Genomic DNA, 18,881 nt, shown 5'->3' on the forward strand with positions numbered 1-18,881 from the left:
TATCAAATGTAAGGATTTATATAAAAGAGTGAACAGAGGGAAGGAACATCAAGGGGCAATGCATGAAATTCAGTTGGTGAGATTAAGTTGAATAAGCTGTCGGGACATGTAATTAGAATCTGCAATTTGTTCAACTGCTAGGTGGATGTCAGTCAATCCAAGAGGCGGGATTGGTGGAAGAATTTGAGGCAGAAGAGATGGGTGTGTGTGAATGAGCAGCTGCCTGTGAGGAAGAAAGGCTAAATCTATTCACAGGTTCTCTTCCTTAAACAAGCACCTGCCACCGATTGACAGCTCTACCAAGATTGCTTAAGGCAGACATCAGCTGAAAATGCTTATGGTGCATACTTGTTTTTAAAAAGATGGAAAACCTGCCTTCTCAATTTAGTATTTCCTAATCAAATCTGAAATGGAGGACAAATTTAATGTGAGGGATTTATTAAAATATGAAAATACAATCCTTACTGCATTAAAATAGCTCTATATAGACATTTATAATGAGAGAAGGAAAAGTAAATTTATCCCTTGGCAGAAGTCTTAGCAATCACTCGAATTATAACAGAAATATTAGCTATTTGATTTTTCTTTCTCAATATTGAGTCTCACAAGATCACTTTATCTGTTGCAATGTCAGTAATTTTTGTTTACCTTTCCCCCTGACAAATTTAGCTTTGTGCCTCAGTGGTAATAAAGTTGGAATATATTACTGCTCTGATGCTGTGATAGTTTTGCCATTTCCAATGACATTCTAACTGGGATTCCTTCAAGAGAAAGCTTACATTTATTCCACTAAAACATTCTTTGTTTATACAAGCAGAGTTCGCTATGGTTGCTTTTTCTTTCTTCCTTTCTTCCCCCCATGGAAATGTCTACATTCTCTTGCCATATTTTGTCTGTTGTGCAATTTCATTTTGCTAACGAGGCATTTGAGCTGTGGCCGACCGGTTTGATTGCTAAGGGTGAGATTTAAGTCTTTTGTGAAATCCTTTTGAGTAGTCATTTACTCCACGACAAGGGAGGCATTTAAAAGACAGTTGAATCTGTAGCAGATGAATTTTTTCTCATCTTCCTTTAGAATAATTATACCTTTAAATATCTTTCTGCCTGGTCATCGCACATCCTGTTTGTAATTCACATACTTCAGTAAAAAATAACTGGTTAGTTCTTTTTTTCCTAAAAGATTAAGCACAATGACTAAAAAATAAAAGTAGAATTACTATAAGAAACTGTATGAACTTAAAGTTTTCACTTAAAATAGTGGTTTCAGCCTTAAAAAGGTCACTGATTTGGAATCCATTCCAATCTCATTACATTTTCTACTGTACACTTCTTGAAAAGGGAGAAATTACTCATTCCTCTCACGGAAAGAAGACTTTTTTCCCAACCATGCACATGGAAGTATTTCAAAATAAATGTTTATATTTCTACCACACTTCATGTGGTTACATGGGCTTGACAAGTGCATTGATGACCCAATATGGGCAGCAGCTGGTCCACAACTTAAGGTACCTTCAACCCATACACATAAGTGGATGATAACAGGGAAACACTGATCATACAGGGCTTGATATGTTCTGGTAAATCAAGCTAGAGGTAAAGTCCTCCCATTTAATGATGAGGAAAATCAAGTCTAGAGAGAGCCGAAGATTCAACACCCTCTGAAACAATTAAAGATTCCTTTTCCAAAGAGAAAAGCCTTTGGGTCTTCTCTCTGGTGACTTTCTGATGTTAAAATGAAGAGAACACTGTGTCCTCAGAGATGGGGAGTGAGATCTTCTCTAGTTTGCTGTTAAAAGATGAGAGCTGGAGTTGTAGCTCACTGAAATAGAACCACATGCCTCCAAGTCCAAAAGAGCAACAGACAGAGTTAAGAAAATCCAGTGATGAATTAGCATCAACAGCCAATAAAAAAAATTCAGCAATGGTGAGGCAAATATCTTTGTAATAAGATTTTCCCAACTTGAAATGTTGAATAAAAGACTGTATATCAAACGTATATACACAGGTCTTGGCTCATGGTAATCTCTAGATATGTGTGTTGGGTCTGAATCCATTTATCTCATTAGTGGAAGACAATGTGAAATTAAGAAAATTAATATTTCTATTTTTTTTAGAGGAAAGTTTCTTGATAGATTTCAAAATGGCCTCATTAAGCAATCTCAAATTGATAAAATGTCTGTAGACCAAAATAGAAGGTTAATTTAATTAGAATGCCATAACTGGACTCTTCCTAAGGACTAGTGTTAATTTTCTTGTATTACTCTGTTTTGAATTCTTTATACCATCTTAGGGTACCTAATATAACACTTTGCACAAAATAAATGCTTGATTTATGAAATTGTATGCCTGAAGAAATATAAAAGTCTCTCACTTTTTATTTTAAAATTGTTTCACTCTCTTGACTGTATAGTTTGTGAGCCTATGATCCTGGAAGACACACTTGCTAAACTGACCCATTTTTTGCTTTTTTATTTGGGTTGATTTCTTTTTTATTCTTTTTCCTTAGGTAATTATCCAGTTGATATCTATCTTGTTCCAGTCACTTTCAGGAAGCTGTTTGGTGAGTACAATGTTAATATAGAGACAATCAGAATGGTGTGTGCTTTTGTACAAAACTTCTGGATCCATCAATGAGGCATCTGACATTTTTTCTTTTTTCTCTCTATATTACATGCTCTGGAATGCCTGTTCTAATTCTCCAAGGAGAATTAGAAAATAAAAGGCCGAGTCTAGAGCTATGTCAGTATGCTCTCACAGAATGTGTATGGGGAATATTCCACTGGGAACCATGACAGATAAAAACTTACCAGGAAGAGCAAAACATCAAGAGAGTCTGACAAAACCTCTGCCCTCCTCTGTAACCCAGCAGCCTCTGCAGAATCACCCTTTCTTCTTCATTGTTTTAAAATGATGTTATTAAATACCTTGTCAGTTGCTTTAAAGGGACCCAGACCCATTCTGATTTTTTTTTTTTTTTTTTTTTAACAAAATCCAGTCTTTGGGTAAAGGTATAATAATACTATCCATGGATCTGATGTTGAGCAGTGGAGGCTTCAAGCTCTGAAGAAGTATGAACTAATCTAAACAGTGATTAAGCAATTATTATTTTCATTTTACTAATGACATGACTTCTAGAGTTGGAGTGTCAGAATATTGGAAGAAAAGAATGCAAGTGTAGACACCTCATCACTAGGTCCAATCCACCTCACTGTGTTACTTTCAGTTTTGTAAAAATTGGTCATGGCAACACGTTTGAAATAATAGGTTCACTCTCAAACTGGCAACAAGCATGTGATTGAGCTGCATGAATCTAGAAAGGCTTGCCAAACAGAACAGGCCGGTTCACAGCTGAAAGAAAAAGAATACTCCTGGCATTGTTCTAAATTCATAAACTGTATCGAACAAGGGGCTAAGCTGAGGCTGTGGTATGGCCCCAGTCCTGGGATTGGTCCCACCTACTCTGCCTAGTTCCTGACCACATCTGGTAATCCAGTGGTGATGTGATTATGACATTAACAGTGATAGGTCTCCCCTGCCCAGCTGCTTATTTGGTTGTCGATACTGTGTGAATGGGACAGGAGAGACAGTGGTTGGGCACTGATGTGTTAATGAATCCCATGTCTCAATAATGAACACATCCTCTGGATAGCTTTGCAAAAATGCAATCTTTGCTTCAGATTTGACATTTAAGAGCATCTCCCTTTGCTTTGTGTTTAAAGTTTAAACATTCAGTCCAAATTTTAAAGGTGATAAGCAAATTTAGTCTATTTTAAAGGAAGGAAAACTTTTTTCCTTTGGACTTTTCTCTCACCATGTACAATTGTTTCTGAAGAAAGTGTCTAGGGATTAAGAGTCAGAACTACCAGGCCGGGCGAAGTGGCTTATACCTGTAATCCCAGCACTTTGGGAAGCCGGGGAAGGCAGATCACCTGAGGTCAGGAGCTTGAGACCAACCTGGAAAGGGATCCTAGAAGAATCACTGATACAAACCAAGTGCTCCCAGCTTCTTTGGGTGCTAGACTCATTTAACAACCAGTTATTGGAAAAATTTTCAATCCTTTTTGATAAGAAAGGTTCTCATAAAAAAAGAAAAACAGAATCTATGCAGAATTTGTGAGAACAACCTGAGAATACCAAGAGTATTTTAAGTCTCATACATATATTTATCAGACTTATCTGTCTCAAATAAGATCTGGAGTGTCAAATTTCTCACAGGATTACTGATGGCAGTAAAAACCTTGTTCTCTTTAGAGTTTTGGACTGAAACTTCAAAGACAATATTTTCTTCTAAATTTAACAATAACAGTTGTAGTTAAAAATAACTTTCCATTATAATATGATGTTATCCTTTGCTTAGATTCAAGGCTACAAAAGTTCTGTTGATGAAATAGAAATAAAGTCTTCCCACTATTTCCGAGGGTAAGTGTCCTAGATGGGCTCCAACATGTAATGCAGTGGCTGGTTAAGTAATTTCCAGTAACTTGGTGTTGACATTACTGCCCCTTCTGCAATCTCACTCCTTATTCTGACAAGAGTGCTCTGAGAAATCTCAGGTATCAACTGTTTGAAAGGGCTAGTTTGCCTATTAGCAGGATCTTGGAGGGAAAATGCTAGGGACAAGATGATCAGTGTATATGAAAATTGGAGGTTAGTTCAGTTAAGAACATCTAAGCTAAACTATGAATGGCAGAGGATCCGTGTGGTCAAAGATGTCCAGGTATGTGTGGTGGGACTGGGTGGGTCTCCTACTCCTCTGCTCCCAGCACGCCAAAACACGTGTTTAGAAAATGCCGATTAACAGCAGGCATGGTAACCTGCCTGCTCGGTGCTATGTTTGGAGGGAAAATATAAAAATCTCATGTTTTTAATCCCCCAGGGTTTGACCTTGACCAGCATATTTTTTTCAAGACCTTTTTTCAACGCTTTCCCTAAAGGCAGAGGGCAATTAAAAGTCAGAAAGAAACTCTAACTGGCCCTAAAAATTTTCTGTCAGAAATGCTTGCTAAAAAAGAAAGAAAAATCTATTTAAAAAAAATACTTCTCTTTGTATTATAGAATATGTTTAATTAATATTATTCTAAGCCCTTTTCAAACAACTCTGAATTTGTATTTTTAGCTAAAAAGTAGGGAAATCAGGAATATACTTCCTTCCATACCTCTCCAAGACTTTCTCAAAAGATACCAGATACTAACCTGATAGGAGCTTTTAGGACAATCCTAGACATACAAAAACGCAGCTGAAGTTTACAGAGATCACCTGTTTTTACATGTGTGTCTCTGGGCTGTAGCAAGAGAGGGGATGGAGAAGATGTAGTACTGACACAATGTCTGATCCTCACAGAAACAGTTTTCTAACTGTCATTGTAAATCTTTTTTAAAATGTTTGCACCAGTTGCAATGGAAACTTTTAGTCAAAGAATATTGAAAACAACACTAGTATTGGCTGTGCATTAAAAAGCCGGTGTATCAGAGGCTTTCTGACTACTGATAGATCAGTCTTGGCCTTTTGGTTCATTTGGGCGAGACTCAAGCTCAGTATCCCATCTAATGTATCAATTATCTACGTATGAAAAATTCTGAAATGTAAAAATCAACATCAAAATGGAATCAGCCTTTCATAAATGAAATTGCTAAACTGCTAAGTTGTAAAATTTAGAAACTTTATGGCTTGAAGAAAGGGAAATTATTGAAGGTAATTTTAATGAGATACCTGTATAGGTCCAATGTATTCTACAAAATAACTCAATAATTCGGAAACGTGTGCCAAAAACATATTTTTCTTTGGTTGTCAAAGCCAAAAAGTATGTATGCCCAACTTTGATTTTCATATAAAACCTGAGAATATAAATTTAAATTGTACTGTTTCTGGAAACTGGGATTTCTTTCACTTAAATGTAACTTTCATATATCTTAGGGCAATTTGTAGCAAAATCCTAGTTAACACATTTTTGTGCCAATTCTCTTGTTTTTAAATATGCTCTTATCAACAACACAGAAAATTCTCACCCCAAATGCCATATTACTCAATTACATGAGCATTATTTGAATGTACAATCTTTCAAGATTTCTTCCTTGGAGTATTTCTCAAAGTTGAGCATTAGGATTAGTACAGGAAGGGAGAGCAAGGTATCTACAAAAAATATTATTTTTCTCAAAACTAGCCATCTGGATCATATCACTGTTTAATGTTTGTACAATTTAGTTCACTCTTTCTTTTTTAGGTGGAATTATGTCAAAAAGTGCTTACATAGTTGGTTACTTAATTGAACTGTTCTTTCTGTTTGGAAAGAATGGGAAACAGAATCAAGTATCAGATCTTCACATTAGAGGGAGGGCCAAAAGTTCTCCTTAGATAATTCATCTCTTGTTTTACTATGTGGCTTCAAGGGGTCTCATAAAAAGTTGTGTAAATTAAAAGAAGGTTGGGAATGTAAGGAAATGTCTCTGAAAATTTCTGGGCAGGATTCTTCTCGGTGAATAAGCAATTTCCAGTATGGAGGGTTGTATAATTATTCTAGTAAATTTATCTCCCCTGCCCCCAGTACATTCTTGGATTTAACTAGGTATATCTCTCTTTGCAGTCAACAAATTAGGAGGGCTGGGCTATGTTATTAACTGTCAAAGTAGACAGATTAACACTGAAGTTGGCTAATTTCTCTCTTGGTCTGTTTGGCTATTAATGTGAACTTTTCTACCATTTGCATATCAGAAAAATAATACCCACAGAGAAGCATTTGACCCACTCATATTTCTTAGAGGCATGGAAGCTATATATTATGTTTTTCTAGGTTTACATACTCCACCTTTGTAGAAACTCTCATGAGCATCAGGGATGTGAATGTTGGTTCTCATTCCCAATCCACATCCACATATATTGATAGAATAGAAGGCTAGGTCGATGGGCACTGAAGCATAATAAATATGATTCAAGAGGTATAAAATAAACAACACTGTTGTGGTGTGTAACTGTAGGGTTTAATTGGTCCTGCTCATTTATAAAAAATTCCATACTATGTCCTAGTGACTGTTACCTGGGTGGAATGTCATTATATTTGATTTCTCCTATGATAAGTTCACTTTCAGAAAAACATGTCTTGAGCAATCATTTTATAGCATAAGACTTTTCCCTATTGCCATAGAGGTAATAGTGAGCATCACTAAGGGTAGTTGGATATAACAGGAGTAGCCATTGAAGAACTGCAAAGGCTGAAATTAGGGAAAGGAAAGATTAAGACTGCCTATTCCCAAGGGGAAAACTCTCCAACTCTTTGAAAAAAAGGCTAGAGAAGCATGATTCTAAAAAATGTGAACCACTGAAGCAGCTATGAATGACTGCATTGATAACAGATAGACAAGACAATTTTGGGCAAGCAAGTCTTCCTGAAAAAATATGGGTCATAATTTTAACTACTAACTCATATTGCTTTTTGAACTTATAAAGTAGTGCTCTTTCCTAAAAATAAAACAAAATAAATAATTTACATAACCACTGATTTTAAATGTTTCTTACAAAATTAAATCAGATAACCTTTGACAAAACTGAAAATGTGGACGGCCTCTGAGTACATTTGGACATCTTGACAGGCAGGGAAAAAGCCAAAGAAAGTGAAATACTTACCATTTCTTGTGGGCTGGAAACCTGCAGTGCTTTTTCCCTTGGGAGTTCCACCTCTCAGTGGTTGCTCCTTCTATAGATAAGACAGTCTCTACTTTGAGAGACGATTAATCATGGCCTAATTAAGCTCCCAACAGGAACTATCTATTTCAATTGTTTACCCTTCCCATGCTGTCCTTGTGGGTGTAATACCATCAGGACCGCCCAACATTTCAAAATGTACTGCGTGATGGGAAGACAACGAGATGGTTAGAAGCGGTAGGTACATAAAGGTAAAAAGGAATAGCAGAACTGCATTCTATTAGCAAAACTGTAGGTATATCTGAACAAAATCTAAGGATTCCACTTACAAATAGCATGTCTCTTTTTCTGAAATAGGATTCTGTATCTTTTGCATAATGCACTCACCAATTTAATGATTGGAATTGATATTTAACTTTGAGTTTTACCAACTGCCTTGGCCAAGTGAAGTGATTACAATGATAAAAGCTGAATGCCACTTGTAGGTCAGGGTGAGATCCAATATTACATGTTGTCAATCATAAAATGACCAAATGTTCTTGAAGTTATGAAACTACACTCAGAACTTGCTCTGGATGCTACTGCCCAAAATTAAAGTCAGAAAGTCAGAATCAACAGACAGACTCCATACCCTGAGCCCAAAAATACTAAAAGAAGTCTTAAAGGGGCTGATTTATATTCTTGAGAAGGCAAAGTTCTGCCACTGTTAGAGGATGGAGGGCATCATGATCTACCAGAGAAAATTTTCTAATTGCTTCCACAAAGTTATCAGATGTATGCCAGTCTCACTGTATTTTGACAGGTTAGGATCAGGGACCTTTTGCTGTGGAATCACCATTGAATCAAGACCCCTGCGGAAAATGCAATGTGAGTGGTGAGCTTTCATTAATAGTGAGGCCACAGGGGAAGGCATGCATCAGAATCTTCGCTGCGGGGTTTCTGAAACAATATTTTGTAACAATTTTATGTTTGAAAAGCAACAAAAAATCAGTGCCATTAGGCTATGAAATACAAAAAGCAAAATTTTATAAAACCCTCACTGGTTGAAGGATGGAATCGGAAAATTTGAACCCATTAAAATGTGCTTATAAGAAATTGATAATTATAGTCACAGAATCTTTCTGAAAGGTTCTTAGATGGTTAAGGAACTCTGGTCATTGAGTTACTCTTTTTGCTGTTTAAAGAAATAGATGTTGGCTGCTCATTTTGTTTTAAACCAAAGGCTGGTACTCAAGAGACATAGTGATAGTTTGATGCAATAAAATATTTAAATAGGGCCTTCATTCATACATGAAAGTATACCATATATGACCACATAAGAATATAATGAGGAATACTAAAGAAAATTTTAAAGATGATCAGATGAATAAAGTAGCATTTACTTGTACATGTGGACAGATTATATTATAGTAAGAACTAAGTCCACTAATACTAATGTCGACTTCAAATAAGTACACAAATCTTAGAGGTCACATTTTTCCCCCACAAATGCTTATTCCTTTTCTGATGTCACATCCTCCTATACTCTTTTGACTATATGATACATGAAGTCAATAACATATATTTAAACAAATTATTAACGCAAGGCAGAAGTTCTGCAAACCAAGAGGAATATAACATATGAAACTAAAAGAGCAATTTACTTAAGCATTCTCTTGGGGAAAAAACTGTACTGCCATCAATTTTGGGATTGGAAATTTTTGGGATCGACTGATTTGATATAATACCCTGCATGCTAACACGTTGTCTGACATGTAGCTGTTTATGGGCTCATGATCTTGGCTGCAAGAAAGGATGTAGATAGAGTGGTACTAAATAATGTAAAAAAAATCAGTGAAATGGAGGAATGTCCAACATTTATCTCAGCACTGTAGTCCAGACAAATATTCCGACACTGTGTTCTCTCGGGACATTAAAAAGAGAACATTGCATGACCGGAGGGTTGACGTTTGCAAGAGTTTGAATACTTGGTGTTTGCTTTTTTTTCTTTGGATGATGATACCAATTGCACAATAATACCATTTTGGTTTTTATTTCTTCAAAACATGAAAACAAAAAATGAAGTAGATGACAATGAGAAAAGAGAAAACATTCCATACAGAATATGCTGTATCACTAGTGATTAAATCAGAAACAATTAGAAACTTTATTTGTCTGTGTCAGTAATGTGTACCATTTATAAGGAACAGCACAATTAGTGCACTTCCCCCCTAAAGCTGTGCACAATACACACAAAATAAACAAATAATTTTACACAACTATAATAATAACAATCCTGAACAACCAGAATCATAGTTTCCTAGAACATGAAAATTTTAAAAGCAAACAAACCAAAAAGCTTTCAAGTTGAAATTGACCAATGCAAGAATTTCTTAAAAGTTCTCTGTGAAAATTTGCTACAGGATTATCGACATTCCTAATACAGCTAAAAAATGAGTGCAAAAATTTTTCTAATGTTTAAACAACTTATATTCCTTGAATATATTTACTTGGTGCTTCCAGGCTAGCTTTCCATTTAGCAGTTCTCAAAGAAAAAAAAAAGGATGGGAAGGATGGATTAGAATGACAAATAAAGAATTGTAAAGTGTGGGCCATAGAAAAGCTCTATTGCCAACAAAGATAAAAGATGGGATACATTGGGCCTTCTCAGTGATCTGGATCACCAACATGATTGCCCTTCTTCGTTTAAAATGGAGAGATGTATTTATCTGCAAGTTGGTCAAGGATAAAGAGGGTGCTTTTCCAAACATATGCTTTAGGCTCTTGTAGCTAAAGAAAATCTTGGGTACAAATACAATTTGGACAATTGCTTTGATACAGTTTCAGTGTGTTTATGTTAAAAGAGTTTCATAATTGTTTGTTCTTGCAAGATAAAAATCTTTCCATATGGCTTTCTTCGCTTTTACTCATGAAAATAGTAATCGCATTAACTGTAACCCTTCTGAGGGCAGGGATCTAGACTGTTTTGTTCATGGCTTAGTCCCCAGAAAGTATCACACTACCTGGCACATTAAGTGGGTAACCAGCATTTAATTCCTCATTCAGTCACCAAATGTTTATTAAATGATGGATCATGGTTCCTGATTGAAAGAAGAAAAAATAAGTCTCAACAGATTTAATTTATTTAGTATTTTTGAATCAATACAGAGGGCTAGGGTTGTCTCCAGCCTGGGATTCCTTATAGACACAGAAGCCTCCAAGAGGTGACCAAAGTCATTCTATTTTTTTTTCTCATTAGTGGACTCACTACTTTGGAATGTTGGGTTTATCCATGTTCTTTGGTATTTCAACATAGAAACAGCTATTCTTTTTAAAGGGTTAAAAACATCCCAGTCCAATCCTCCTGGGAGGTACTAATCTTATTTAATTGCCTTCTCTTTCAGCATAAGTAGAGAAGACACACTTTTAAAGGCCCATTGGTCACCCTTTTTCTTACTCAGGAACTACTGATAAAATCAAAGGGGACTATACTGGACATTGAAAGAAACATGGCTCAAAATAGCCTTTTACAGAAAAAAAAAAAAAAAATGAACAAACCAGCACTATCTACCATCTGTGCCAGACAGTGCAGATGTGAAATAAATACTTTGCAGGGAGGGGTGTGGTGGAAAGGGTGGCTCTGAAAGCCTAGGCACATCCAACATACCCACGCCTCTATAAGGCCTTTCTCCTTGGCCTTCCTGAATTAATGGGTGATTTTTAGAGGCCTCTGATGTGTTCCACATGGCTAATTTTCCATTAAGGTCTTTGTAGTTTGCCTGCTATCCTCTCAATAACTTTAACTTCTCCCCACATGACAGTTATTGCTTCTTAGAAATGAATGTGCAGAACCATGAACAATAAGCCGTTTTCTCCTTTTATCCCTAGTAATTAATCAAACTCAATAACAACACAAAAGTAACAACTCAGGTGAAAAGAAAACTCACTTATGTCTTCAATGTCCAATCAACATTGCCGAATGGGAGAATAGTATGTACTATACTCTACTATATACAGATACTCTTTGTTTTATTTGTTTTTCACCATGCACTGTGTAACAGGTTATCACAACAACATTTCCGAACAGGAACATGAACAAGGAGCAAATGTTCAGTCATGGCTGGAACAAGATTGTGCAAACCATGGATGCCTTTGAAAATAAAACTGACATACAATCCCAAGCAACAGCAACATGGGACTGGGACACATATTAATGCAAATGGAAAATGATGATGTGTTTTTTGAATGGGGTTATTCTTACTGTTTGCATAGGGGATGGCAGGTGGACAGAAGGAACAGGGTTGGGATGGGGCACCTGGGGGCTTAGCTGGGCTGGATGCTGGAAGAAGGACCTTGCTAATCACAGTCCAGAGCTAATGAGATAAGAAAGAAAGGATTTCGAATGTTTCTGGGAATCTAGGCACGTTTTCCTTGTACCTGTTAAACGAGAGTGCCGGGTATCACATCTTTAAATACCAGACTATATCTAGAACCATCAGATTTCCTGGCTCCATTCCACTCTCATGCTTCTTCTTGGAGGCAGCTTCACCTCTGCTCACATTCCAGAGATAAGCATGAACTTTGGTAATACAATGAAGACATGCTTCTTTCTTCTTCCATGCCCAGATTATTTTCTTAATCCAAAATAAGTTTTAAAGTGATTGGGGGAGGTGAGGGAGAATATTAATGATTTAAATTTTTACCAAAACCCATTTACATGTGGATGGTTTCACTTCCCACGAAGAAAAGCAACAACCCTGACTCTCCCAACAAAACAAAACAAAACAAAATAACAAAAATAAAGCCAAACATTAACTACCTTCCCAGCCCCACTGAAAACAAAATCAAAAACAAGAAAACAAATCAAAGCCTGAAGGATTTATGAACCTGATGAGAGTGCAGCCCTTCTAGACCGAGCTGCAAAGATGGCCCTGCCTCCATGCCTTGTTCAACATGATGATGCCCCTGGGAATGGGAGGTGATGGTTTTTGACTTCGACCCTAGTACAGAGTATGCTCTTGAAGCTGGATTCCATCAGCAGGTAAGTGAACATGACAAATGTCAGTTTCCTCTGTCCGTTATACATAATTTTTATGTATATATATGTATATATATAAATTTACTATATCTGATAGTTCCTTTAGAAGCCTTTTATGTGGCAGTAGGCCTCCAGGGAGGAGAAGAAAATGTACAAGAGCCATAGGAGCACAAAGAGGCAGGATGTGAGGAGCTTGGCAGTCCGGGGCCCACCCAGCTCACCTCCGATTTCTGGCCTCCGCCGATACAGCAGCACCCCCACATTGATGAAAGCAAAAATGGTGAAGAGAGTGACAGAGAAAGCTAGCGTGCCAGGGGACACTTTGAACTGTTCCCCATTGGCTGCATGGTAGATGGCAGCGATGGACCAGGCCACACCGATTCCCAGGAAGACATTCACCGCGTTGCTGCCCGTGACGTTACCTATGGAGGCATCTGCATACTGGTCCTGGGTGGCTGCCACTTTGCTGGCAAACGTGTCTGCAGAGGAAGAAGAGAAAGTCAATGACACTCATTCTTTTAGAGATGTCTTTTGAGTGCTGCAAGATTCAGCTGTGTACTCTAGGATCCAACCCTTGATATAAACCCAGTGACCAAGAGATGGCTTTGATGTTCCTTTGAGTCAGACTCATGGGGTGGAAAGAACAGGATCTAGATATTGGGAGTTAAGCGTTCAGTGCTGGCTGTGTTACAGACTGAGAAAGTGATCTTGGTCAAGTTCTGTATCCACAGATACTGCAGTTCTTTGTAATATTGAGCTTGCAGGGCAGCATTTTTTCAGAAAGTAGTCACAGCTCACCTACATCAGAATCAAGTGGGGTCCTTTCCAAAACTGAGTATTGCAAGGTGCCATTCAGCTGTGCTGGGCATAATGACAGCGGCCCAGGAATCTATTTTAACAGTATCCTAAAAGATTCCAGGTCACTAAAGTTTGGAAACAGCTGCTGGAGGGTATTACTAAAAGATGCTGTATCAGCAGCTCTAGTTTATAGATGAGAAAGTTAAGATGTCAGGAGAGATTTTTCAAGATTCAAGAGCAAGCCAATAGTGGAACTGAAAAGAATTGAACTATAATAGTGTAGCTGACGTTTGCTTAGAGCCTTAAGAATAAGAAAGCAGATTCAGCTATATTACTGCATTGATTGTGACGGTAATTTTATGAGGTGAGGGAACAAGGCTTAGGGATGGGAAGTAGTGGATGCAATATCACAACTAGGAAAAAACCACGTTAGGGCTACAGCTCCTGCTTCATGTCTTCAAGGCTAATGCTTTCTCATGGCGCTCTTCTACCTTTCACTGTGCTGTGGGCACCAATGACCATTTTCAAAGCCCTTTATTTACTAATAATCCTGAGTGTATCTTTTTGTGATGATAGGAAAATCTTGGTCCACTACAGACGGTTGCACAACAGTGACTTAAACTTCTTGATGAGTAGAACACGGGGGTTTAGAGCACATTTGAGCCAGGGGACTTCAAATCCTGCCTTCACAGCCGACCCTGTGACTCCAAAAGATTACTTAACTTCTCTGGGCCTCAATTTCCTAACATGTTAAATGGGGATAGTGCTGCTCACTTCAGAGTACTGTTGGTAAGCTGAAATATTACATGTAAATAGAATGCTTTTGATGCTTTTTGACACAAAGTAGGAGAGGCTGTTTTTGTTGTTTTGGAAATACAATATAAACTGAGCAGACTAGATCGGTTTAAAAGTTGAGGTAGGATCTGAAATAGCTTCCTATATTAAACATGTGAACAGAACTTGCAAGATACTAAATTTCTTGTCTATATTATGCCCACTTCCTGACATAAAAGTGCTGGCTGGGCACAGCAGCTCATGACTATCATCTGAGTACTTTGGGAGGCCGAGATGGGCAGATCACTTGAGATTAGGAGTTTGAGACCAGCCTGGCCAACATGGTGAAACCCTGTCTCTATACTAAAAATACCAAAAAAAAAAAAAAAAAAAAAAAAAAGAAAAGAAAAGAAATAATAAAATAACCAGGCATGGTGGTACACACCTGTAATCCTAGCTACTTGGGAGGCTGAAGCATGAGAATTGCTTGAATGCGGGAGGTGGAGGTTGCAGTGAGCTAAGATCATGCTACTGCACTCCAGCCTGGGCAACAGAGTGAGACTCCATCTCAAAAAATAAATAAATAAAAAATCAGACAAAGTCCTTTCAGCTACCTCGAACAGTAGGTTTATAGCAGATATTAATAACTGTCAAATTGAACTTATTTTCAAAGCCAGTAACAGCAAGCATTAAGTGACTACAAGGTGTTGTGTTATCTGCTCTGGTTCTCCTGAGGTACTGGGCATGCTCTGAGCATGTATGTAGTTGTACGTATGATACCTGGGCTAGTCTCTCCCCTCTGTTGTTATGCTATTGCCACCATCCTTCCTCAGTAAGCTTCCAGTGGGGAAGATATGTTCAGCACGTAAATTTAGGTCAGTCCATGGATTCTCCTGCTTTACAATGGCTAAGAAGGTTTTTTAGGCTACTCAAAGGCTATTGCATCTACAGTATCACATTCCTTCTGAAAGGGAGTTGGTCAGCTCTGAAGGCCTGTCTGTCTCATCGATTCTGCCCTCTGCCTGTGATGGAAAGCAGATCTGAGTATTATTTCATAATTAAAGAAGTGGGCAAACACTGCTTATTCCATGCTAGGCACTATGCTACACAGGCGACGTGTATATTCTCATTCCACCCTTTCACAAGCATTATGGGCTAGATGTCATGACTTCCTTTTCATGACATGCAAAACTGTGACATTGTGATATTATGCCTCTTGGATAGGGTCTTAGCGAAATGTGAATCTTTAAACCAAAGTTTGATTTCAGAGCCCATTCTCAGTCCACACTACATTGCCCCTTCCAGGAAGCCCGAAGTTTGTCTTTCGTCTTAGTTCGTTTCAGGTGGCCCTGTTCCTTTCACTCAGAAACTCTGAAGCAGGTTCTTTCCAAATGCTCTTTCCTGTATCAGGAGAACAAAGATTGAAGAAGGCATGGGCAGTTTATGAATCCAGACTCCTGGATTTGTGCTGCTTTGTGCATTCATGATCACACATTCCTGCAGCCCAATCAACTATCACAGAGACTGGTGAGTAAAAGCAAAGTGAGACAAATCTTAATGGTTTCTTGTACTTCATTATTAAAAGTTAATAGAAACAGGGCAGCAGCAGTCTCAAAAAGAAAAAAAGGAAGTTGCTTTTTTTTTTTTTTTTTTTTTTTTTTTAAAAAAAAAAAAAGGTCAGGCAGTGGAACAAGGAAAGTAAAAGAACAAGAGTCTGAGGCAGGAGAAAGCAGCTTCCAGCTCAGCTACAGCTGAGAAGCACCTGAGATGTTATTCTAAGTTGAAATGACTGGTAGCACTGGCTGGTGGTGAACAGATGGCCATGTTAGGTGGGGCAGTTGCAGGGGTGGTAATTCCCTCTGTATGCTACAGGGACAGGTGACCTAGTGCTGTTCCATAGCATACACCTGCTTACCTCCCCTGGCAGCTGGTACATTGCACATTGGACTTCCTGGGTACCCCATATGTACTCAGAAACTCTGGGCTTTCTGGATGGCACCTTTGCTGCTGCACCAGAAGGAAAGGAAGTTTAAAATCAAAGACTCCTGGGTCTGGGGACTCGAAGCACTCGAACCAGTCCTTTAGGCTGACATGGAGGGCATACCTGGGTATGCAGGGATTTCCTCTCCCTCAAGCCATTTATCAGTAGCCTATTAATGTGAATGTTGCATGAAGATTCTTACTTGTAATAATAATAGGTTCCTATTTTCAAATGTCTCTTTTTTCAAATGTATTTCTTTGAATTTCCTAAAAGTTAATAGCCAAAGTGACTAGCTTGTCACATAAGTAAAACATGTTTTTGGCTACTTTGTGTCCCATAGGTTTTATTTACTTGGGTTAGACATCAGACCTTTTGTCTGTTTTTATTTTCAATTCAAAAGCAATGTAAAAAAAATAGTGCAGGAACACATGCAAATCCAAACCACTAACCTTAGCTCCAACAGAGAGAGCTCTGTTTTCCAAATGAAGTGCGATGGATTCTCCCCAAATTACCTTTTATTGCCGCTTTGCTGCTCAACACATAGGGCAATACATCACATACCATATGTTAGGTGCTGCCAAGCCTTACCCTGAACACTAAGACTGTAACCTGCCTATGGTTAAAACAGGCAAATGCCATTTCCTAAAATAAAATCCAAGAAATAACTACTGCCTTGGGCTTGAAGGGGATATAATAATATTCAGAGGTTGGCACATTAGATAAAAACATATATGGATCAGATTTCCAATGCGACTGACACAAAATATGTTGATAACAACGTATGTATTTTTTCCTTCATATATGTCCCTGGCTAAGTTTTTAATAGTTTTTGTTATTAACTCCCACCTTGAATTCTAATTAATTTTAGATCAGTCATACAGCTTTAGACTTTTAGTCCTGTCTCCTTGATACATATGACTATAAATCAAGAAGGAAGACTGTCAAGGAGAGAGCATGGCTGGAATTAAACTACACATCACAAAGTCAGGATGTAATTGTTCTTTGCAGGCCTGCCTCAAGTTCATGGTCTATAACCTTGTCCCAGTCATCTAGTCAATATGTAAAAATAGGACAATACTCCCCCTTTCCTACAACAATTATTCTTTACCTAAATTTCTCAAACTTTATTGCTACTTATAGGATAAGCATTAAACATCTCTTCTATAAAAAAGGTCATTCTCACAGTCTTGCAGGATGGACTTACGGATTATGTGTTATCTGGAGCAAGGGTTTCACCCAAGATGGTTCATCTTATTCTTGGCTCTTAGAGTTCTTTGGAAACCAGCTGTTCAGCTCTCCAGTGCTTCATGCCCAGGAACTGACACTGGCAGTGGTTTTAATTGGAGTCCATCCTGGTTATGAAGGTCTGCTTGCTTCTCCCAGCAACCACACCTTGATGTATTCATTGACTGACAAAGAGGCAGCCAAGGCATACAGATCTTCATGGTGTAGTAGTGGAAGAAGCCTCATCAAAGAGACTCTAGGCTCTTCCAGCTATCTGTATGTTCTTGGCAAGTCACTTCACTTTTTTAGATTCCAGTTTCCTCATTTAATTAGAGTATCTCTAAGACTCTTTCTAATTTTACTGTTTGGGTGGTGCACAGAATAGACTAAAATACTAAATTTATATGCAATGTATGATTTTGGTGTTTTTTTGATAAGAGTTTGTACATAACCACTCTTAACAATAATTAACTGATGATTACAACTATCTTATTGTGAAGAATAAATGACTTAAATGAAGTATTTGAAAATCCTAGGAAGATCTCAAGACCTGAAGATACTACCTCTGATCAAACTGTGACAATATTTATGGAATTAAACTGCATGGCACAGTCATTTACCTTTTAAAATTAGATAAGAAATGTTGGCAAAATTATCAACTTCACATCACTCTGACTGGCCATTCACTGATATGAGTGAAGCCAAGGTGGCAGAGAGATGACCATGTTTCAAAGGCTGTGTCTAATGTTAATAAAGTCAGAAGTGCCTGGAGAGCTTTGCTTAAAAAATGTAGATTTGGGGTTTCACCCCCAAGCTTGTCCAGCCTGCCTTATTTTGTTGTTGTTGTTGTTCTGTTTTGTTCTGTTTTAGGTTTTTAGAAGCCTGAAGCCATGGTTTTTAGTTTCTGTCTCTAGTGATAAGCAGGAAAGAGGGGTGACGAAGAGGTTTTACTGGCCCAACCAGAAACAGAAACTAAGAAGCCATGACTGTATTCTCTCTCGGACATCCCTGCTAGATCCACTTAATCAGACTCTCTGAGGACGGGATACAGAAATACACCTTTTAACAAGTGGCTTAGGTTGTTCTTATTTATACCAAGGCTTGAGAACCATAGCTGTAAGACATGGGAAGGGGAGCTAGCACTCCAAGTGCCCAGTTTTGGGGATTTTCCTGTGAGTAATAGATGTTTGAGTTTCAGGGAAGCAGCTAAACAGAAGTAAGGAGAAGCTGGTTTCTCTTAGAAACATGGATGACCTTGGTTATTTTGCTGATAAAATGTGGGTAGGCGTCTTGGAGATGCTGGGGCTGCTTAATTGTAGCTCCTTCCACTCATAATATGGTTATTCTCCAATTTTTTTTAAACCCTGTTCCAGCTACCCTAAAAGGCCAAACGAGGGAGAATCTACATAAATTGATTGAATTCTGCTGCTCTGTTTGCCAGGTTGGAAGCT

The 18,881-nt window shown here is 38.0% G+C and overlaps 1 protein-coding gene across 12 annotated transcripts in view; it reads right to left on the bottom strand.

Moving 5' to 3' along the window:
* Positions 1 to 254: 254 nt before the first annotated feature.
* SLC8A1 (solute carrier family 8 member A1) overlaps positions 255 to 18,881 on the bottom strand; it is a 497,520-nt gene continuing 478,893 nt past the window's right edge. For all 12 annotated transcript variants that reach the window (XM_038006243.2, XM_038006229.2, XM_038006230.2 and 9 more), the window contains one exon: positions 255 to 13,132. In XM_038006243.2, coding sequence (XP_037862171.1) covers positions 12,756 to 13,132 — 377 coding nt within the window. In that variant the 3' untranslated portion in view covers positions 255 to 12,755. The remainder of the gene's footprint in view (positions 13,133 to 18,881) is intronic.

Source organism: Chlorocebus sabaeus, chromosome 14, assembly GCF_047675955.1.
Source record: "Chlorocebus sabaeus isolate Y175 chromosome 14, mChlSab1.0.hap1, whole genome shotgun sequence".
NCBI lineage: Eukaryota > Metazoa > Chordata > Mammalia > Primates > Cercopithecidae > Chlorocebus > Chlorocebus sabaeus.